Source organism: Tyto alba, unplaced genomic scaffold (genome assembly GCF_018691265.1).
Source record: "Tyto alba isolate M040663 unplaced genomic scaffold, T.alba_DEE_v4.0 Super-Scaffold_8, whole genome shotgun sequence".
Taxonomy (NCBI): domain Eukaryota; kingdom Metazoa; phylum Chordata; class Aves; order Strigiformes; family Tytonidae; genus Tyto; species Tyto alba.
The window spans coordinates 22,992,032-23,015,366 of NW_024881329.1; the positions used below are offsets into that span (position 1 = coordinate 22,992,032).

At 44.3% G+C, this 23,335-nt stretch overlaps 4 protein-coding genes and 1 long non-coding RNA gene across 5 annotated transcripts; all 5 read left to right on the forward strand.

Moving 5' to 3' along the window:
• Positions 1–1,297: 1,297 nt before the first annotated feature.
• On the forward strand, positions 1,298–2,479 carry LOC122152585 (putative small proline-rich protein 5). The gene is made up of 2 exons (XM_042785255.1): positions 1,298–1,336; positions 1,894–2,479. Exon 2 carries the CDS (start codon positions 1,910–1,912, stop codon positions 2,183–2,185), a length of 276 nt encoding a protein of 91 aa, XP_042641189.1. The 5' UTR covers positions 1,298–1,336; positions 1,894–1,909; the 3' UTR covers positions 2,186–2,479.
• Positions 2,480–4,401: 1,922 nt separating this feature from the next.
• Positions 4,402–5,662, forward strand: LOC116960555 (putative small proline-rich protein 5). Its single transcript, XM_032988288.2, has 2 exons — positions 4,402–4,476; positions 5,050–5,662. Exon 2 carries the CDS (start codon positions 5,071–5,073, stop codon positions 5,365–5,367), a length of 297 nt encoding a protein of 98 aa, XP_032844179.2. The 5' UTR covers positions 4,402–4,476; positions 5,050–5,070; the 3' UTR covers positions 5,368–5,662.
• A 2,073-nt stretch (positions 5,663–7,735) lies between these two features.
• On the forward strand, positions 7,736–8,846 carry LOC122152570 (putative small proline-rich protein 5). The gene is made up of 2 exons (XM_042785200.1): positions 7,736–7,780; positions 8,280–8,846. Exon 2 carries the CDS (start codon positions 8,301–8,303, stop codon positions 8,574–8,576), a length of 276 nt encoding a protein of 91 aa, XP_042641134.1. The 5' UTR covers positions 7,736–7,780; positions 8,280–8,300; the 3' UTR covers positions 8,577–8,846.
• A 3,439-nt stretch (positions 8,847–12,285) lies between these two features.
• LOC122152559 (keratin-associated protein 5-1-like) lies at positions 12,286–14,234 on the forward strand. The gene is made up of 2 exons (XM_042785164.1): positions 12,286–12,313; positions 12,834–14,234. Exon 2 carries the CDS (start codon positions 12,872–12,874, stop codon positions 13,886–13,888), a length of 1,017 nt encoding a protein of 338 aa, XP_042641098.1. The 5' UTR covers positions 12,286–12,313; positions 12,834–12,871; the 3' UTR covers positions 13,889–14,234.
• Positions 14,235–17,423: 3,189 nt separating this feature from the next.
• Positions 17,424–18,472, forward strand: LOC116960557. The gene is made up of 2 exons (XR_004406451.2): positions 17,424–17,521; positions 17,880–18,472. It is a non-coding gene; the product is annotated as an uncharacterized LOC116960557 (long non-coding RNA).
• Positions 18,473–23,335: the final 4,863 nt, after the last annotated feature.

A 23,335-nucleotide genomic window follows, 5' to 3' on the forward strand; every position in this document is an offset into this window, starting at 1 on the left:
CCGCACCCATGGAGATCCACAGTGGAGCAGATCTCCACCTGCAACCCAGGGAGGACCCCACGCCAGAGCAGGTGGATGCCCAAAGGAGGCTGTGACCCTGTGGGAAGCCCACATTGGAGCCGGTTCCTGGCAGGACCTGTGGCCCTGTGGAGAGAGGAGCCCACACTGGAGCAGATTTGCTGGCAGGACTTGTGACACCCTGGGGGACCCACGCTGGGGCAGTTTGTGAAGAGCTGCAGCCCATGGGAAGGACTCATATTGAGGAAGGTCATGGAGGACCGTCTCCCATGGGAAGGAGCCCACGCTGGAGCAAGGGAAGGTGTGAGGAGTTCTCCCCCTGAGGAGGAAGGAGCAGCAGAAACAACGGGTGATGAACTGACCGCAACCTCCATCGTCTGCCCCCCTGTGCCACCTGGGGGAGGAGGGAGAGAAATGGGGGGCAAAAAGTTAAGCCCAGGAGGAAGGGAGAGGTGAGGGGAAGGTGCTTTTAAGATCTGGTTTTCTTTCTCATTATCCTGTTCTGATTTGATTGGTAATAAATTAAATTAATTTCCTCAAGTCAAGTCCATTTTGGCTGTGACGGTAATTGCTGTAAATCTCCCAGTCCTTATCACAACTCACGAGCCTTTTGTTATATTTTCTCTCCCCTGTCCAGCTGAGGGGAGCGATGGAGTGGCTTTGGTGGGCACCTGGTGTCCAGCCAGGGTCAATCCACCACACGAAAGAAATGCTTGATAGGACACACCATGCAGACAGGTTGAAATTATTAATGAAGGACATCATTGGGCTAATGCCAAATCTCTCATTAAAATATCCGGTACCATTGGACAAGTCAGCTAGAGTATTCCTGCCCTAAACGTAATCCACATGAGTTAACATTAGTAATAATTTTTCTTTCACATGGAGGTGTGACCACGTTTAGCTCTTGGTCCATGTGACATCCCAGCACAGCTTGAGAAATTTGTACTTCTGAATTACAAACATCTCTTCCACTTGATACTTGTTGTCCGTGACCAGATCCATTAGTTTCTTCAGTATTGGCGTCACCTTGCATGAAATACCTTCCAATCTCTTTCATAGGGAGGCAAAGGAATTAAGAGCGCTATTAATAACCTATGGGACAATTAGAATGCTAAAAGCACAGTGCATCAAAGGGAAAATGTCGGAAGCTGAATACAGCGGATAGAAATGGGCTGGGATATGTAATTAGGTTACACTTGCCAAGAGATGTCTCATGTCCCAGATAACCCTTTGGAAGACTATAAAAGGTCTCTCATCCCAGTTTCCTTCATTCGCTTCTTTGCTCCCATACACCTTTATTCGGGTTGCTGAAGGGGTAAGTCAATTTTTTCTATTTCTCTTGAGTTTCTATATGAAACCAGTTGCTTTCATACAAACTTTGGTAGAGTTGGAATACAATACTCACTCCTCGCCTCTGGACCTCGGTCATGCAAGAGACCAAGTTCTTGCTACCCACAAGAGCTGTTTTATTAACACAAATGAAAAGTGGGATATAGGTTTAGAAGGCAGAGGCTCAAGTCGAACTAAAACAAGATTGGAAATTACAGAGAGGACAGTCAGAGGAATTTATGGAAAAGAAGCTTTGAACTTTTTGAGTAGAAGGCATCGGAGGATCTGGGGTTTCATATGGGCAATGGATGTTCTCAGTAATTTTTCTCTAAAAAGCAAATTGTATCTGTAAAAGGTCACGTTTTTAGTGGGAGATATAAATCATCTCCCAATACCTAACCAGCACTGAGATCACTTCCTTATCCCTGAAGAACTAGAAATTAGGAAGAAAATGGGGAATTCCAGAACAAATTAGAGAATGCAGGTGTGCTCACATACATTGGGGATGCTGTGCCAGCATGAATGTTTCTCTCTTCCCTGCAGCTTTGCATCCAGAAAGATGTGCTCCCGCGGGTCCTGCCACAGACACGAAACCTCCTGCCATGAATCTCACTCCTCCTGCCACGACTCAGGACCCTCCTGCCATTACACCATCCAGAGGCAGCCTGTGCCGAAGTACACCTATGTGACACCCTCCTGCCCCCCCATGCAGGGCTATTATCCCCCCGTGCAGGGCTATTGCCCCCCCGTGCAGCGCTATTGCCCCCCAGCCCCGTACTGCCCCCAGTACACCAAGAACATCTGCAAGCTGCCGCCGACATGCCCCAAGTACTAACAGCAGGATCTGACCCCGGCACCTGGACCCACCGGCTCGCTCCTCCCTTAGACGCTTTTGATGCCTAAAACTTGAATTGCTGATTCTCTCTTCCCACTTCTGGTTTGCACAAATCCTCTAATACCTTGTCTGTGATTAGAATTTTCTTCAAATTATAAATCACGTATTCTTTCATTTATTTAGTATGTTCTTTTCCAAAAGACTGGGAATTATTTGTGCTGGCAGTGGCTTGCACATGATGTGTTCACCTCCAAAACATGCAGATGAGAAAATAAAATTTCATTGGCAAAAATAGAAAAAGTTTATGATTCGTTTATTCTCTGACCTCTTTACTTGAGAATTATCTATACCTCTGACTTCTTAGTCACCACTTCTCATTCTTCTCAAACTTATCATGAAATGCCCACATCCTAAAGATTCAAAATGAAAGAGAGCCAGTTATTCCAGGAACATTTCTGCGGCAGACAGGGGCATTTATGGACAGCATACAGGGAACTCATATGTACCCTATTTAGCCTCAGACTGTCTTTCTCAGTTCCCTACTTCAGCAGCACCTCATACTTTATTTGTCACTCTGACTCAGAATTACAAACATTTTGAGGTGTCTAATAAATGCAAATAGGCACCTAGAGGTCTTCTCTAACCCTCCTTCCTTCACTGAACTTCAAATTACTGTTTTCAATGAACATAAATAAATGCTAAATCTCTCTCTACTTTTTACAACCTAAGACTATCCTTATCTTCCCAGTCTCCAGCCCATCTAGCTGAGACATCTATTCTAGAACAGGATCGCTCACTTATTTCTGCCAGTGCCGGTCTCTCAGCATCAGTTTCACAAAGAGCTCGACAGCTCCTTCATCTCAAATTATTAACCATGAGTATCTAGAAAAGGGTGAGATGAATGCACCCTGCATAAAGGAGAATGCGCACGAGGCTCTTCCCCTAAAATACCACTTTATCAATCTAGATGAACCATTTCTACATTCCTTGTAACTCACAGCATTTTTCAAAAGACTGCAGGTGAGATTTCCCTAAACAACGGCCAGCTCTAAAAGACTTTTGTAAAAACTCTTTTTTTTTTTTTTTTTGCTGAATCATGGCTTTGAAAAATAAAGAAAAAGAATCCCAACCAGAACATGAAACCATACTTTCCTGGGTGCATTCTCAAATTCAGAATGATTTAAAATCTCACAAAACTGTTAACAGAGTAGCAATTTTTTTTTTTTTTCACAAAATTGCCATGAAAATAAACCCTAAAAGTTAGGAAGACCATCACAATAGGGGTAGCTGCTAAATTTGATAAACAACTTTCAGGACCTCCTTGTTCTATTTGCATCAGGACTGACCCATGGGATGCTTCCAAGGAGTTCCTGCAGCACCTGCCTGGATAAAAGCCACATGAAAAGAACAATTACGCGTTGCATTATCCTGAAGTCAAGTCCTGGGCCACTGTGAGAGAAACTTGATAGTAAATAGTGAAATACTGCAATGAGTAAAAATTACAAAATTGCTTAAATAAGACAGGAGTCCAAAGCAATTTGATATCTGAAAACAGGAGAACACCAATAGGTGATTGTTTCCCAGCACAAATCCTTCCTGCTTAGGATTTGAAATCGCCTTCTTCTGGGAGGAATGTAAACAGGATAACATCGTGAGACAAGGGGAAAATAGCTGGTGGCTGGTGGACTCACAAAGGGAATGAAAAAAATTGGAATGGGGGATGTCCTTCTAGCGTCATCTCCAGTGTTGGGATGTTAGGTGCGTTTGAGCTGGTCAACAGGACTTCCCTCTAAGTAGAGTCCATGTGAGTTGTGGCTGTTAATTACAGTCCCTTGTGTCACGAAAAAAACATATCAATCAAAATGTGAGTCTGCCATACAGACCAAGGGGCAGCAAGCAGGGTAGGAGTCAACACTTTTGAATTGTGTGTTGATGCAATACTGGTTGCCCAACAACAAATCACTTAATAACTCTAGGGTTAGGTTCATTTTTAATATGTAAATATGCAACTAGCTTCAAAATTCCCTTATAAAGCAGGTTGGGAAATTCATTGCCTATTAACATATTAAAGAAAAAGTCATAATTGTTTTTCCTGACTCTGTCAACTCGGAAATGCTAAAAACTAGACACAGAAGATAAATATGAACATGACTACTTAATTGTTAGCGTTGCCAAGAGATGCATAATTTCTCAGACAACCGTTTGGAAGATATAAAAGTTCACCATTCCCTGTTCCTCCTCCATTCAGCATCAGGTCTCTGTGCTCTTCCTCTTGCTTGCTCCAGCAAAGGGTAAGTTGTATTATACTGATTTATCTACTATTGAGAAGCATGAGCTTACATATGATATCTAGCTGACTAGTTTTGTGTTTAGACCTTGTTCTTGTTTTAGAAATCTCTTAGTTTTGGCGACTGGGTGCCTTAACATGTAAGTTATGAAAAGGGTGCTCATGATTTGTTCATAGAAGATGGGATGGCAGAAAAATAGCAGTAATTGAAGGACCTCATCTGCAAAGACGCAAAGTCTTTGGGATCCGGCAAGGAATTAATTCTCAAACTAGCTGATGATGAAGTGAGAGATATCTCAGACAAGTCAGTACAGTTTTAGGAGTAAATTTTATCTTAAAAAGACAACAGTGGCATCTTGGTAGAGAAATTCCCATCAGAGCTAGACCATTATAGAGTATCCCCTGAAAGACAAGGCAGTATCACTTTCAGGGTCAAGACATCCCATATATTACAAAGCGGAGGAAAAAAATAAAATTTCCCAGACCACTGCAGATAAAGAGCCAAGGAATATGCAGAGGGTTACAGTGGGACAGCCATGCGAGCTTGATGGTCTCTCTCTCTCTCTCTTCCCTACAGCTTTGTCAATACTCCAGCAAGATGTGCTCTCGTGGGCCCTGCCACAGCCATGAAACATCCTGCCATGGATCCCGGTCTTCCTGCCACAGATCCCACTCCTCCTGCCACGACTCGGAGTCCTCCTGCCATTACACCATCCAGAGGCAGCCTGTGCAGAAATACACCTACGTGACACCCTGCTGCCCCCCTGTGCAGCCCTATTGCCCCCCCGTGCAGCCCTACTGCCCACCCATGCAGCACTATTTTCCCCCAGCCCCGTACTGCTCCCAGTACACCAAGAACATCTGCAAGCTGCCGCCGACATGCCCCAAGTACTAACAGCAGGATCTGGCCCCGGCACCTGGACCCACCGGCTCGCTCCTCCCTTGGACGCTGTGGCCACAGATCATCTCATCCTTACAGAAATCCCTGGGTCTCTGCCATGTGCATCACCGCTGATCTGGATGAAATGTTCCTCTAATTATCATTCAAGATGTCATTCTTTCTAATTATTCAGGAAATGTCCTTTCTAATTATTCAGCATGTAATTACTGTTGGGAATCTTTCTATGCCGTGCACTTCTGTTTCAGACTCATTTGGGTGTGGGAAAGAATAAATCTTACAAGTCATGAGACCTGCATTGTCTTTTAATTTCTTTATTCATTTTTTCCTTCAGATTTCTTTATTATTTTCTGGATTCTTCTGCCTAATTTCCTCATGTTCTCAATGTGTCCCAATAGTTGATGGCCAATAACAAAAGTTCCCAGATTAATTTGGAAAAAAAAGCAGTTACATTAGTAGTGGAAACACTTCTCAACTACCAAAAATCTACATGGACCTAAAGGGCTGAGCAGAACAAAACTTCCCCTGCTTACACCAAATGATGAGATGGTCTACACAGACTTTTGTCCCATTGTTTTGAAAACAAGATTAAAGACAGCTGAATGCAAACTCTTTTGTTTTGGAGACAAGCATAGCTCATTAAATGAAAGAGGAATAAGTAGTTCACAGTTGGTAATATTCTTACTCAATCCATGCAATAATTTACTCCAAGCCAACTTCAAAACTTGGGCATATAAATATTTTCAAATATCTTAACACCTCTGAGCCTTTGAAAACAGAAGTCACAAACTCCTTGTTCATATTCCAGTGCTGCTTGTCACTAGTGTATACTTTGGAGCAGAGAGATGAGTTAGCCCAGAGAAGGTCTATCTCGTGTAAGATTCTTGTGTGCTTGCACAGCACAGATCTGAACACAACAAGATGTTATTATGGAGAGCTCGTAAACCAAACGCTGCTAAATGTAACTGAGCAAGTATCAACCACCACATTGCTCTAAAAATAATATTTCATCACTGTAGATTGGGCTTCCCTTACACGCTCCCCTAAAAGAACTGCAAGCAGTGGATGATAACGATTTAGAGATCATGTTTTCCTTAGCAGGACCTGAATTTGAAAGATTCAGAATATTTTTTGAATGGGTGTAACCTAGGACACACCAGATTTGGAAAGCGGTTGAGGAGGTCGAAAGATTTTGGCGGGACATTGGTGTGATGCTCCCGGGCAAAGCACGGAGGAAAGGAGCACTGTCACACAAACACCGGCTTCACCAACTGGGTACCTGCAGCCTCTCTTGGTTTTGGATCCGCAATTGAGTCACAAAATGTCCCTGAGGATTTTGTACAATCCTCGCTTGCTACACAAAACTCACCACAAGCAATTATATCACCTCTAGCCCGAAGAGAAGCTGTAGGACACCTGTACTTTAGAGAGAGCTTCTTGTTAGTGGTTAGAAAATTACTCTAATGGATAACATTTTCCAAAGTTGATGAGTTACAGGCTTCATTTTCTTACACTTCAGAGACTGAGTCAAGCAGGATTATAAATGCAGCTTTAGTGTCCACAATTTCACCACTAGTAACAGAACCCAATATTTGCTCACACTTCAGCTCAAATCCTCCCTTTCTCTGAATCCTCTGCTTTGCAGACATTTCTGCAGGTGAGATCAGGTGACAAAACTATAAGAAATCAGTGAAGGGAAAGAGAAACCAAGGAACAGGAAAACCTAATGTACTCATACCTTGTACAGAGTTCATCATCAGATATTTTTCTCCGATCTTAAGTACTAAATAACCTTTGAGACATGTGGAACAATCTGGTGGGGCCAGCCAAGTCATCTGACAAGTCAAGGAACATATGAAGAATCAAAAATATTTTCTTTTTTGCTGTACCAGGGAACCGGAGAGATCACACCAGCCTTCCTAGCATCGTGCCATAGCCATTAGTTGCAGCTGGTAATCACATTTCATCTTGGCATTTAACAACACATAAATTAAGATCCTGAGCTGTCTCCTGCACAAAATGGTAGGCCTACCCCAGGAGTCAGCATTTCTGAGACTTAAAGACCTTTCTGTCACTGATGCAATCCCGGTTACCCATTGGCAAGCTAATTAACACCTATGAGATTAGTGTCAGTCTCCAGGAAATGGGAAAGAAATGTCTTCCAAAATCCCAATAGGAAATGCATTAGGAATTACATACCGGATGAAATACAGTGCGTCAAAGAGGAAATGCTAAAAATAGGATAGCACAAATATCTGCAGGATTGAGTGCGGAAATAATTAAATTGTCATTGCAAAGAGGTGTCTCATATCCAAGATAACCTTTTGGAACCATATAAAAGATCGCTCAGCCCAGTCCTCTTCAGCCGCTTGCCTTCGCTTCCAGACACTTCTCCCTGTAGCTAAAGAAGGTAAGACAAATTTTACTATTTCTGTTCACGTTGAGAGAAGAAACCTCTACTAAAGGTTTTTATGGACATCCTGGGAGCTGGGACTTATTGAAGTGCCTTCTGCTCACACACTTGCGGTGCTCTGAGGCAGGCACAGTGAGGGGTGGATGGAGGGATGGAGATCACGGGGGAAGGTGCAGCAGAGGCACGTGAAGGGATCCTTGGGCAACACGAGCTCTGTGCTGTTTCACAAAGGAGATGGGGTTTGGGAGCAACTCATGGGGTTCATGACATCAGCTTGCAAGGACCTAACTTCACACAGCATTTGCCAAAGCTAGTCCTGTAGATTAGGCAGGATCAAGGGTGCATTCAGTCTGGATTAGGCAGGCAAAAAGAAAGAGAGAAACACTTTGCTGGGGATCTCAGGAAGAAATATTATTTAAAAAAGAAAAAGGGAGGAGGGAATATAAGAAGTGAATCTGGGGCTCCTCTCACCACGTTGATCCCTTGCTCCTGACAGCTTTGCCGATACTCCAGAAAGATGTGCTCCCGCGGGTCCTGCCACAGCCACGAAACCTCCTGCCACGGATCCCACTCCTCCTGCCACGACTCAAGACCCTCCTGCCATTACACCATCCAGAGGCAGCCTGTGCCGAAGTACACCTATGTGACACCCTCCTGCCCCCCCATGCAGGGCTATTATCCCCCCGTGCAGGGCTATTGCCCCCCCGTGCAGCGCTATTGCCCCCCAGCCCCGTACTGCCCCCAGTACACCAAGAACATCTGCAAGCTGCCGCCGACATGCCCCAAGTACTAACAGCAGGATCTGGCCCCGGCACCTGGCACTCAAACAAAACCTCGAGCTTGTCTCCTCGCTCATCACTTGATAGCCTTGCCGCCTCTCTGCAAGAAAAGACTTTTTAAATGTTTGGAGGGTAGCTTGATGTTAGGACGAAGTCTCTCAGTTTAATGAGCTTTTTTTATCTTCTTTCTGCCACTGTGAAGCACACTGTCTGTTGGGAATAGTTTCTTCCTTGCTTTGTTGCTTCATTCTCCAGCAAGACAATAAAATTATATTTCAAGCCTACCTAACAATTCTGGATGTTTTTAGTCACCGCTCCATCATATCTGCTTGTCTGGCAGCATCGTTTTTTTCTCATGTTTTTAAAGCCATTTTTTTAATCACTGGTAAAAACAGCTAAAGTAGGAGTGATGCCAAGGAAACATGAAAGTCAATGAAAACCCCCATGGCACCCACCAGTGGTACCAGGAGCGCTGCACTGCATGTAGAGGGCTAGGAGAAACACGTTGGGTTAATTCTTGGTGAAACTGAATATTTGCACTGAGCTCAGCAGATGCACTGGGGGTTTCAGAGTTACAGCCAGGGGCCTGGCCTGCACGTTCATGTTTTTACTGCAAATGTGATCTTTAAAAGCCGCTGCTATATTTGGAAATGAAACAAAACAAATCCTGCAGGGTTTGGAACCTGCCTTGAAACACCCTCAATTAAACAATTTCTACAGTGTAAAATGAGAGGTTTCCCTAGCGTGATTCATCCATCCCAGGGCAGGCATGGGAAATAGGCTGGATGAGCTGGGCACTGCAAGTACCTAGTAAATGACCAGTTGGTATACAAGTAATTGGAATTAGCTATTTATGGGTTATGGAGAAAATTGTCATTATAGAGGAACAGCCAGCTAAAAAGCAAAAGTTGCAAGTGGGATGCAGAGAGCAATTAATTACTCACCTACATTCAAGTTGCTGCCATTGTTAAGTGATGGCTCATTTTCATGCGACCCTTGGCAGCTACATTAAAAACTCTTTTCCTTTTCCATTCTTCACTTCTCTGCAGTTGGGTATTGAGTCAGTAAGGCTTTCTGTCCATAGGAGTGGTTTGTCTTCAGGTATATACATTCACTTTCTCATGCTGCCCCACGCCTCCAACTTTCTGTTCCGTGACTAATAACAGCACATTTTATTTCCTATTCCCTTTCCAAGTCCTACAAAAGGCATAAAGCCTCTGAAGTGGTTATGCTTTCTGCTGTGCTCAAGCTTGAAGTTCCCATTAATTTGAGGATGAGAAATGGCAGCAATAGTTGGGAAACAAGAATGAAACTTCCTCTCTTCTCAGCTTTTGCTGGCCCTGGAGAGGTTTGACACCTTGAACACCAGGGACCAAAGCCTTTATGAATGCTTTACCTTGTTAGAATTTTTTTCTTATAATTCAGAAACCATAGACATTTGGCAAGAGAACAGGTCCTCCATAGCTAATGCTCTAGATAGCTTAGAGGAACATTTCTGCTCTGCTGAGCATGTGTTAAATAAAGTAACAGCAGATTTCCACAACAGGATAAACCATGAGCAAACCCTTAAGGATTAGTAAGGAGGAATTTGCCTCAGCTGTTTCATGGTGAGGACTGTTTCACAACATCTGTAATTCTCAAATCCAAACAGAGTAGCGTTACTCTGGGCATCTTACAGAGCCTGCTAAGTTCATTTACTCAATGCAAAATTTAGTTGAGATGTTTTTGGATCTAATTTGAAGATTTTATTTTGTAAAACTCTTCTTGCAAAATTGGTTATAGGTGTCTCAGCTGCTTATGGATCTGTCTCACCTGGCTTTAGACATCTCTGATGCTCACATCCAGCTCTAACAGCAGCAGTGGCTTTTTGAGGGACACTGGGTGAAGCAATGCACCAGATCTGTACAAACTCATGCAGAAAACTGCCTCATTTTGCCCAACAACTCTTATTTTACCTCGCTGCTCAGGATCTCCCACATTTCTAATGTCAGAGTCTCCTGTCATTTCTCTGCAGGCTCAGAAATTCCCTCCTAGCCATCTCCCACGTTGCCATATGAGCCTCCTTTACTGTTAGCTGAGATGCAGGTACTCAGCTGGTGCAAATCTCTAACACTAATTAGATTATAATTGATAGCAGTGACCTACTCTAACCTGGTCATTAGCATGAAGCCAAACTGAGTAGGAAATGAAGCCTATGTTTTAGTGGGCAGGAATATTGACCTTGGAAATAGCTTGCCTGGAGAAGTGGTCCTTTGAATTCTTTGAAGTAAGACTGGGTAGCTTTCTAAAATCTGGGATGTATCCAAATAAGAACTGCAGTTACCCAATAGAGACTGAGTGGAAACAGATGTTTTATGTCACCAGAATTCAACCTGAATGTTCACGATGACCTATCCTGTCCTCAGCATCTGTGATCTGGATTGAACTGTGCTTCTGTATGAGCAGAAACAGCCTGAACCTTCTCTCCTTCACCTCAGCAGAAATCAGGGTATCTCCAGTGAAGCTGTGCGCTGTAGGGGAGAGTGGTCAAGGGTCCTTCAGTGCTCTCCTCCGACGACGCACAGCCCTGCAGCAGCAGGAGCAGCCCTTCTCCTCAGGGTGATCTCAGAAGCAAAATATTTAATCACGTCAGTCATGGTCCTAGGTCCCATGAATTCCCTCTGACCAGAGAGAGATAATTTTTTAAGAAGACGTAGTTTAATTTGAAATCCTAAAGAGGCTCAAGGCATCATGTGAGGCCTTCAGGCTTTCATGAAAAATAAATATTAACATCATTAATGAATAATTGCAACATGATCATTAACATCAGCGCTAATGACTGCCAATGGGTGACTGAGTACTGAGCACAGAGTTATTCCAAAAATAACATCCGTAGGTGGATCTTTCATTACTCCAGGGCATACTAGAAATTAAAAAAATGGAAAAGGAATTTTGCAGATCAAGTTATGCTAAGCAGAAACAAGATGTAAAAATTCCAGAAAAGTTTTGCATTTTGTTTTTATTTAAAGATGTTAGAAAGGAATTGGAAAAATCTGGACTCCGATTTGACCCAAACTCTATTCCAAATTTCCATGACAAATTTGTACTTCAGATTTCAGATACTGGCAAGGCCAGGGGATTTTTTTTTCCCATCCATGGATGGGATGAGGCAACAAAGGTTGAGATGTCAAGAACTTTCTGTTACATATTTGCCCTTCTGATGACCAGAGACCCCAAAGAAAGGCATCAGACTTCACCATTCCTGCATTCAAAAACAAAACACAGAGTCATGGAATTACACTTGCAGAAATTCTATTCAAAAAAAATCATACTGAGAAGTGACTGACGTCCAGAAGGCCTCTGCATGCCTCTGGAATCCACTGCTCCTGGATCTTAATTATGATTTTTATGTTAATTGAGCATTCACTAGCTCTGAACAAGCCACCTAGCATCTCAGTGTTACCATATGCAAAATGAGCAGAAACATACCTTTTAAGCAGTTCACAAACATCACACAGGAATTAACTAGACATTAAAAAATTGTAAAAAATTTACAGAATAAATTGATAATAACACAAAATTGAGGGGTTGGTCAAAAACAGTGAGGCAAAAACTAAATAGATGAAGGCACATTCAACAAATAAGTATAGGCTTAGTGCATAAATCACAAATTGCTGTGGGGTACCTCATTTCCGGCAGGACAATTTCAAGCTAAATAAAAGGTCTCCCCATCCCTTTGCTCCTCACTCAACTGCACCACTCGGTTAGGACGGTAAGTGCTACCTACTAGCAGTGTTCCTTGGTAGCAATGGTTCTCATTTGGGTTTGGTCAAGCAATGAAGTGAAATGTGTCTTTGATCTTTGTAGGGTGTTGGACTAGAGGACCTTTAAAAGTCCCTTCCAGCCTCAACTATTCTACGGACTACAGCTCTTTCTGTAATCCAGATTTTCCTAGCCTGCTAGTCTACTGCTTATTGCAACAGACAGTTGGTGTAGACAGCACAGGGGAAAATAGGTTTCTTGAGATGGAGATTCTGGGATTGATCTTCATGGATGAGCACAGGCAAGTTAACTCCCAGAATAGTTCAAAAGATGCACAAATATCTCTAGGATAGTGACAGGAGGCTTGATTTCTACAAGGATCTTTTTTTGCAACTCAGGCAAATAAACAGGAAGCGGTGTGTGATATGGCTATCACTCATGAGACTAGATAGTAGACTTTATATGCCAAAATAAAGCACATCGATATACTTGGAAAGACGGGTTGTATCTGAAAGTACGCTGTGTTTCAGGTCCTCACTCCTCTCAGCTTTGACTCACTACAAACAGCATGTGCTCTACCACATGTTGCTCTACCGGGTGCTGCTCCATCGTGAAGAGCAAAACGGTGTGCTGCAGCCAGCCGTGCCAGAAGACTGTCTGCTGCGACCCGTGCCAGAAGAAGACCATCTGCTGCAGCCCGTGTCAGCAGTCCTGCTGCTGCGACCCGTGCCAGAAGCCCTGCTGTGACCCATGCCAACAGACAGTCTGCTGTGACCCATGCCAGAAGCCCTGCTGTGACCCGTGCCAACAGACTGTCTGCTGTGACCCATGCCAGAAGCCTTGCTGCGACCCGTGCCAGCAAACTGTCTGCTGTGACCCGTGCCAGAAGCCCTGCTGTGACCCGTGCCAACAGACAGTCTGCTGTGACCCATGTCAGAAGCCTTGTTGTGACCCGTGCCAACAGACAGTCTGCTGTGACCCATGCCAGAAGCCTTGTTGTGACCCGTGCCAGCAGACGGTCTGCTGTGACCCATGCCAGAAGCCCTGCTGTGACCCGTGCCAACAGACGGTCTGCTGTGACCCGTGCCAGAAGCCCTGCTGTGACCCGTGCCAGCAGACGGTCTGCTGTGACCCATGTCAGAAGCCCTGCTGTGACCCATGCCAGCAGACAGTCTGCTGTGACCCGTGCCAGAAGCCTTGTTGTGACCCGTGCCAGCAATCTGTCTGCTGTGACCCATGCCAGCAGTCCGTCTGCTGTGACCCGTGCCAGAAGCCCTGCTGTGACCCATGCCAGCAGTCCGTCTGCTGTGACCCGTGCCAGAAGCCCTGCTGTGACCCGTGCCAGCAATCTGTCTGCTGTGACCCGTGCCAGCAGTCCGTCTGCTGTGTCCCATGCCAGCAGTCCGTCTGCTGTACCAAGGTGTGCCAGAAGCCCTGCTGCTGCCCTGGATGTCTGTCTTGCTGCTCCTATGTGGTGAAGAAGCCCGTTGCGGTGTGTTGCAACCCGGTGCAATACTGCTGTCCCATGAGGAAGTACAGCATTCCCATCCAGCAGTGCTGCGCTGCAATCAAGAGACGTTGCTGAGCCAACTCTGGGTAGCAAAAGCAGCTCTGCTGTCTCCCGTCCCTGGCATGCAACAAGAACAGGCACAAGGAGACAAAAACATGCTCATTTGCTTCTGGTTCACATGATGATGGAGTGAACACCTAGTGCTTTTCTTCTTGTTTTCAAGCTTAAGCCATCTTCTTCATTCTGTCCTTTAATTATTGAACATCTGCAACGCATTTGAATAGATCACCCACTGTATAAGGCAAAGAGCTCCTAGATGTTAGTGGGGCTGTTAATTCTCTCCTTGGTGTATGGGACTTGGGGTACCTTTTTCTCTCTTAACTTGTAGACAATAAACCTTAGCATTAAGCAAAATGCAAAATCTTGTCTTTCGGCTGTCCTCATTGTGGTGCCATTTTCTGTGCCTTCAGCCAGGCTCCTGCTGGCTACAGACGTGCTTCCGTAGCACAGCAGAACATTTAGGAAGCAAATATCTGTCCAGTCATGCTTCCCATTAGCATAAATTAGGTCCTGTCCAAAGACAGCAAGCAGAGCCATATGATCCCTTCTTGCACCTCCTGATCCTCTGCCTCAGTTAGCTCAATTTTTACTATAAAAGTAAATGGTCAATGTAAATAAAACTCAGCGGACACAGTCTGAATAAAGCATGCATAATTCCATCATCTGGAAACATAACTCTCCAGTAGATGTGTAGGAACTCATTCCTGATACTGGACGAAGTATTTCAATATGTACCGAGAGGAATTCACCACTCCCTGAACAGCAGACACCATCTTCTTCCACTACCACCTTCAAAAATAAAATTGCAGAAAACACCTTAAATTAGTGAATTATTTTTATATGAGCAGAGGTTTTCATATGTGGTATTCCTGGATTACAAACAGTGGAATGAAACCCACGTGTTAGCATACAACATAAAACCTTCATTCCTAAAATAGCACACACATGAGTCAACGATACCTCTTCTACCTGGCTGGGACTTCCTTTACTATTAAAATTCAGGACTCAGCTGTGAATTGCATGTCTCAGGAAAATGCCTTGAGCGCTCTCTTGATTGCTTCCTTCAACCAAATCTTCAGAGCATACACAAAGTCTGCATTAGAATAATCTTCCCTACCATGTTAGAGTCTTCTGAAAACATTACTCAGGTCTTTAGGAGTTTTTTTTTTAATAGGTGAATCAGGTACAATACACTGGCAGAAGAATATCCTGTACCATGTCATAACATAATATACTATATCAGAAGAGCATTCAGTTAAGGAAATCTTGTGACTATTACTTTCATCTTATGCTGGAAAAGCTGCCGTGACAGATTCCGCCACATTCACAAAGGTACCGCAGCTCTCAAATTCACGTACCCACCATGGAAGTTTACAAAGGCATCATGGCATGGCATAGCATGGGATGACATGGCATGGCATGGCATGACATGGCATGGCATGGCATGTAAAAGGGATTTAATGTGGAAGATGTTGTTTCTGACTCAGCTATATGTTAAATGCCAGTATCTCCTCAATATCTGTATAAGATCCTGATGAGCAACAGCCTTGCAGAGTTCACGTCCATTTCTTAGAAAGACATGGACCTGTTGGAACGGGTCTGGAGGAGGCCACAAGAAATAATCAGAGGGCTGGAACACATCTCCTGTGATAAAAGGCTGTAAGACAGTTGGGATTGTTCCAACTGGACAGGAGAAGTCTCCGGGGAGACCTTATTGAGGTCTTTCAATACTTAAAGGAAGCTTATACGAAAGATGGGGACAGACTTTCTAATAGGGCCTGAAGCAATAGGACAAGGGGACAATGGTTTTAAACTAAAGGTAGATTCAGACTAGATAGAAGGAAGACATTTTTTACAATGAGGGTGATGAAACACTGGACTAGGTTGCTCAGAGAGGTGGTAGATTCCCCATCATCCCTGGAAACATTCAAGGTCAGGTGGGACGGAGACCTGAGCAACTTGACCTAGTTGAAGATGTCCCTGTCCATGGCAGGGTGGTTGGACTAGGTGAGCTTAAAAGGTCTCTTCCAACGCAAACCATTTCATGATTCTATGATTCTAATATAGGGATCATTTTGGCCAATATGGTGACAATAAAGCCTGATAAAAAGGTGATGAATGACTTATTCAGTGGATGACATGTTTAAGGATTTATACAAAGAGTACATTATTTCCTGCCGGCAGGTATCTAGCTATTATTGCATGACCAAAACAATGCTCCCCTAGGGACAATTCCAGAAGAGACACCCAACATCATAGGAAGTCATGTTCGCATCTTGGGAAGAAACGACGCGTCCCAGTCACAAGGGATCACCTGCCACCGCTCCAGCCTCACACTCAGAGTCTGCTGAGCATGATAGCAGCCTTTATTTGCCATGAATAGGTACTACCTCTGCATCTTGGGATTCTCATCCTATAATGGTGTCCCCTCTCATTAGATGAAATCACCATCAACACCTTCTTCTTCTCACATGGAGTTGTCCTGGCTTTGCACTTGGCCACAATTCTTCCCCCTGCCCCGAGCCTGTTTCATAATATCTGCCTTGACTCCAACCACCTTATCCATTCCCTCCTGACTGTTCAGTCAAGTTTTGCATGAACAACAGCCTTAGCCTTAGCACACTGCAGCTGAAACAGCTGTAAGAAATTGATGGAAAAGTCCTGTCAGGTGCCTGATCTCAGAGCATCTGTGAGATACTATCTGGGCTCCTGAGGTATGGGGGAAAAACATGGAGAAATGCACTCAGAACTGGATTTCCAGTCTTGAATCTCATGCTTGCCTACAGTGACACAAAATCAAATTGTTACTGTGAAACACTCAAATGTGATCATCATGAATACCATTAAATACAAGCTGTCTTGGTCTCACAAACCTTAGAAATAATCCTAGAAAATGGAGTGCATGGAAATAACACTAAAAATGAACTAGGAAAAAAGCTAACGTGTGCACTACTGCTATAAAAGCTGTTTAATTCAGACTTAACCCATCCCTTCCATGGATGAAAATGAAAAAAAATATTAATAGCTAAGCAGAAATAAAAAGCAGGGAGTGTAAGGACCAAGCACCATAGAGGGAGAGCCAAGAACAAGATTGAGAAAGGAGAAACTCTGCATCCTTAACTTCGACCATGCAGTCACCTCTCAGGCAGGAAAAAAAAGAATTCATATTGACAAAAATTTTCCACTGATCCCCCAAAATCCCAGCCAAGTGTAGGGGGGGACACATGAGCAATGACATTGCCAAGTTCCAGGCATGGTTCTCCCACTGCTTCAGCACCTGCCTGCCCCAGGCACATTATTAGGTGTCTCTGTGTCTCAAGGTCATTCTTTGGGAAGTGGATAGGAATACCTTAGAGCTACCTTCAGTTCCCATTAATGCAAATTCATTAGAAAATTTGCACCTGTTGTTTATATGTACAACTAATTATGGTGCAGAATTGAGGTGGTAAGTGAACAGAAAGAGTTAAAAATTAAATACTAGAAGACACGTGAGAGGCATATACTGGGTGATACACGGTGAAGTCAGAATTGCCAAAGAATGGCTCATTTCCAGGGGGATGGCTCTGAAGCATATAAAAGGCTCGCCATCACAGTGGTCTTCATTCGCTCATCTTGACTTCTCTTCTCTTGTCCTCACTGGTCAACAGGGTAAGTCAGAGCTCACTACTTGCCTTTTTCATTTGCTCTCTACCGTACTTCTGTGTGCTTTTGGAGGAAGCCATCCAGGATTTCCTGTACTGTCTGATTTGGGGTCAATTTTGAGATATAGGTTTTGAGATCCAGTTGGGTGGCTTCTTTCTGATGGGATCGTGCTGGACAATATGCCAAATGCACTAGTGTCCAATGTAAAAATATGGAGATTTCAGGGACAGGCTGTCATGGGATTCTGGACAGTAGGGACTTCCCCAGCCAGTTTGGGAAGGACTTTGGGATAAGGATGCTTTTATCTGCCTAAACAACTGGGAGATTCTGGCAGAGAAAAAGACACTCTCTCTGTTCCTTCCAGCTTTGCCTACACTACTACCAACAACATGTCCAACGGATGTGGATGCTGCGGTGGAAATAGCTACACTGTGTGCTGCACCAGTGCCAAGAAGTCGTGCTGCAAGACACCAATGTGCTGCCCGCCCATGCAGTGCTGCTACCCCACTACCTGCTGCATGCCCATGCAGACCTGCTGCTACACCATGAACAACGGAGGCTGCTGCGGCGGTAACGGCGGCTGCTGTGGCAACTAAATCCACGCGGCAAAGGGCAGGCAGGGCCGTGCTGCTTGCTGCTTCCCTCCTGACTCCTTCTCTGCTGGATATGGATATGGATATGGATATGGATATGGATATGGATACCTCCCTGAAAGCTCTTCCTCATTTTTTTAGAGACTGTAGATCTTCTCTCCTCTCCTTTGTTTGCTTTTAATCACCAAATGCTTGTAATGTGCTTTGAAGTTGCTACCTACTGATCAGTGTGATTGTCCTTTGTAAGCACTACTCCTGCTGTTAATTTTCCTCTTGGTGTGTGGGATGTTTAATTCTTTCAATCACTGTTTTGCTTCAGTCTGTCTGAAAAACAATAAAACCTGTAGTTCATGACCTTGCAAAACTCCTAGTGGTTATCTGTTTGCTAGCTGGTGAATCCAGAGTGCATCACGGTACCTATTGTCTTTTCTGTGATTTTTTTTCCAGTATTGGGATGCTCCTGTCTAAAAGGTGCTAACTAGGGGGGGGTTGTCTACACAAAGACAATCAGAGCATCCCTGGTGCATTTCAGAGCTTCTGAATAGGTCTATTCAAACACAAGCTGTGTGTCTGGCACCTCTGTGAGAAATATTTTCCTCACTACAAAACTACAAAGAAATAGGAAGAAAGTAATACATAAACTTGTAAAGAATGCGAATTTCTTCTGAAAGAGTTTGGCGCAGGCACATTCCAACAAGGAAAGCTCCGTGTATTTCAACCAGCTGGAGGTCTCCTTCAGAACCTACAGACAGTCCCTATAAACAGCTTAACTTTTATGATAGGGAGGTCTTGCCTCTGCTAAAATGTCTGGGCTACCAGAAATTGAGTTGAAATGTTAGAACAAATGGTGAGAAACCACCACCATCTTCAAGGAGTGACTGGGTCAGTAAGAGTTGTACCAAAACACAGCATGCAAGACCTGCGCCTCAGTCCTCAATCTGTGTCTAATGCCCTTTACTGACTCTGTTTCCACACCACTTCAGTCTCTTCTTTACATTAAGTTCCATAGCCCACTCAACAAAGACCATTCAAGTACCTAGGTTACATCAACGGCCAGACACGACTATCATGGGTAGGAAATGCTCGCCTAGATCACCACTACTTCTTGTAGTTGCAGGATTTGCCAATGAGAACTTTCCCTCTGGAGTCACAAGTGAAGTGTGACCCTTTGCTCCTGCCTCATTAATTTATTGTAAATTAATCATTTCTCATGAGCAGACAAGTGTATGCCTCCTCAGAGGGGACCTGCTGGAAAGGAAATGCCATGCATGTTCTTCTGCCTTGTCTGGAGAAGTTGCAATTACATGTGTTGCTGCTCCAGCACTTAGCTCAGGGAATTACTCTCATTCCAGGAAAGCCTGGAAAGGAGCTGGCTGCATTTACTGCAGGGGTGAAGCAGCACTAAAATCACAATCTGCTCCCCCTTGCACTGTGAAGAAAGACAAGCAAGACCCCTGCCTACATCCTCAGGGCTAGCAGCAGCTCATCTAGGAGGACCCAGCTTCGGAGCACCCCAGGGATCCCAGAGGATGTCAGGCAGCAGGCTGGGAACTTGCCAAGCAGGCTCCACCATCCTCTCATTAGGCAGCACTCCTTTCAGAATAATGTGGCAAGGTCTTCAAATGAGAGCTGCAATTTTAGGCCGTGGAAAAAATTCCTCCCAAATACCCTGTGTTCCTGTCAGCATTCAGCCCCACAGCAAAGTGCATTGGAGACAGTGGCTGGCATTCAACAAGAATTCATCCACCCTGGCTCAGTTGCCCAAGGCTCTGCCTTACCTTGACCTTCCTCCCTTCCTCTCTCCCTCCCAGAGAATGGTTTCACCTCAGCAACATCTCTTACTGCATCACTTCTGAGTCCCTGACTCCCATTTAGCTCCATGTCCCCAGTTAGGATGTTTTCTGTGCTTATCACTCTTCCACCTTCATCTTCCTCTCACCCTCTTGGTCCAGGCTGGGCTCTTTTATTGACCGCTTCCAACACCCACAAAGAGTCCTGCACAACATTCAACTCTGAACCCTCCTCTGTCCCTGCTGAGGAGCTGGGCAGGGCTAGTCCTGCTCAGCACCAGCACACAAGGAGATTTCAGCTGGATGCAAGGGGAGGTTGCAGGAGAGACATGTTGACTTGCAAAGCATCATGACCAGTCCACAGCTCCTTATGTTGCCACTTACACAGGCAGCTCTGCTCCTTAATTTTTTAATTAAAATGCAAACTATTCTGAAGTGAATATTCAATTCAGAGTTTTTGCAACTGTTTCTAGGGAAGCAGTCCCAGCAAAGCAGAGTGAGAACTGAAGCACTCCTGTGTTAGTGGTGCTCACGTGCAAAACTAAACCCCCCAGAATAGAGGATTTGCAAAAGTTTGGACAAGCCAAAACACAAAGAGTGCTTTGACACTGCAAAGATGCTCTTAGCATGCATGAGGGCAAGACGATCTTGCATGCACTCACGTGCAGGTGACTGAGACCCAGGAGCCATCATCACTCCCAACACATCCCAAACACATGGTCTTCTTGCTCCCTCCTCACATGCACGTCCTGTAACCAGGAACAAACATACCTATTTTAATGAATTTTTTCCAAATATTTGTTTCAAACACCAGCCCAATGAAACAGCCTATCACGTGCCCGAAAGACACAATCCAGGGGTTCAGTTTCGGCTCTCACACTGATTCAGCACCAGCCGCTGCTGAGTAAGTCACTTAGCATCTTTGGCCGTCACTGCATTGTCAAACAGATACGAGGACGCATTTTTTGGCTCCATTGCAAAGTTGCAGAGGGACAAATTCATCAGTATTCATAGAAGCCCTTTGATTATCTGCAGGCTAAACAATTATGAGGCAAAACAAAGGTAGTTATCACAAATAATAAGGCAAAGTGTAAATACCAGAAGACACGTATAGCTAAAAAATATGGGTTTGTGTTAGTAAACAGGGAAGTTCAAATGGCCAATGGCTGTCTCACTTCCAGGAGGAAGGTGTCTAGGACTATAAAAGGTCTCCTGGCCCAGCTCACTTCATTCGCTCGTCTTCTCTTCCCTTCACTTCTCCTCAGCCTTCAACAGGGTAAGTAAGAACATCTAAATCTTTCTTCCTTTTCACTAAATAAAAATGCTATGGCTATCTTATAACAGTATCCAAATATAACTGGGTATGTAGATGGGGACTTTGGCTGAAGTTGGGCATTTATGAACTGGGTACTAGAAATTAGGAGGATGAGCTAGAAACGGTCAAGGATGGAGAGGCTACAGGAGTATCAGCAGGGTCATGCAGAGCAAGGGGACAGAGAACATTTCAGGAGGTCCCAGACCGAGGACTATGTGCGCTGTGCTGTGTGACTCTTGCTGAGAAGTTAGGGATGCCCTGGTACGAATATGTGGGATGCCCCGGTACGAGTAGGTGGGATGCCTTGGTACGAGTAGGTGGGCATCTATACTCTAGGAAAAAGGTAGAGAGAAGAGTTACAAGAAAGATTTACTACAAACAAGACAGCACTCATTTCCGGCTCCTTGAATCTCCAAATTTAGCATTAAAAAGAGCTTTGAATTAATTCTTTATTTTCAAATATCCTGCTCCCAGTCACAGACAGACTCTCTCTGTTCCTTCCAGCTTTGCCTACACTACTACCAACAACATGTCCAACGGATGTGGATGCTGCGGTGGAAATAGCTACACTGTGTGCTGCACCAGCAGCCCGAAGACGTGCTGCAAGACACCAATGTGCTGCTCGCCCATGCAGTGCTGCTACCCCACTACCTGCTGCATGCCCATGCAGACCTGCTGCTACACCATGAACAACGGAGGCTGCTGCGGCGGTAACGGCGGCTGCTGTGGCAACTAAATCCACGCGGCAAAGGGCAGGCAGGGCCGCGCTGCTTGCTGCTTCCCTCCTGACTCCTTCTCTGCTGGATATGGATATGGATATGGATATGGATATGGATACCTCCCTGAAAGCTCTTCCTCATTTTTTTAGAGACTGTAGATCTTCTCTCCTCTCCTTTGTTTGCTTTTAATCACCAAATGCTTGTAATGTGCTTTGAAGTTGCAACCTACTGATCAGTGTGATTGTCCTTTGTAAGCACTACTCCTGCTGTTAATTTTCCTCTTGGTGTGTGGGATGCTTAATGCTGTTGATGTATCATACCCTCTTTTCTTGTTTTAATCTCCAATTAGTCATGAAAGACAATAAAATGTATAAGTTATGACACTGCAAACTTCTGGTATGTTTATTCATTTATCTTTGTCTTAAACGATAGCTCTGTTCTGGGACTTTTTTAGCATTTGCTCAGTTTCTGAATATAATGAATTTTTCAACTATTTGTCACGCTACTGGTGACATCACCCCAGCAAATGTCCTAGAATTCTTGTGTCAGTGTCTTATCTGGGGAAAAATAGTGCTTGCTAGTGTCAGTACATCATCTAACCTACAGGAGCATCCTCTTGGGCATGCAATTTCATGGTTGTTTTCCCCTACTTATGACCTTGAAGATACGCAGTCTGAAATCAAAGCATCTGTATGATCCTAAAGCCAGAGCTAAAGGTCTTTTTTGTTAATGGAAATCTCTCCGGTGAAGTTGCTGATCTTCAAAGCAGGCTTCTTAAAAGGTTTGATGTCTTCTCATTATGACTGAAGACACCAGCAACATGGTCTGCATGGTGCAGGGAGGGAGGCATTGAAAGATGTAGAAATATAAGTCTAGCCTGAAGGACTCAGAAATACTACCTAATTTCATCTGGAATTCTATTCAAATGTGGCAAGTTTTAAGTGATGAGATTCGGAAATGAAATATTTGCACTTAGTGATTTGTAAAATCCTCAGGAAGGGAAGTAACTCCAAAACATGTCTTCTAACAAGAAAAAATTCGGAAGCAGCAGAATCTTGGGACTGCTGTAATGAGTTGTAAATCTAAAATCCTTGTTTGTCTTTAACAGATTCCAAGGTCTTTTCCATCCTTACATGCAAGTCCCGTGGCTTCCTGCAAGGCAATTACATTTTTCCTGTAGCTAAAGAATAAATTATCTCAGCAGCAGCAACATCATCAGGTCCAAGCACGCGCCCTGGAGTCACACCCCTGAATTCTGCACATGCTTTTCCCACTGATTCAAACCCATATGGCACTGGAAAAACCTCTGAGCACCTCTTACAGAGGCTCTACCGTGGAGTGAGAGCATGGAAATACCTTTTGCACGGACAGCCCCGGGGTTGCTGTGAGAGATACTTTGCTGG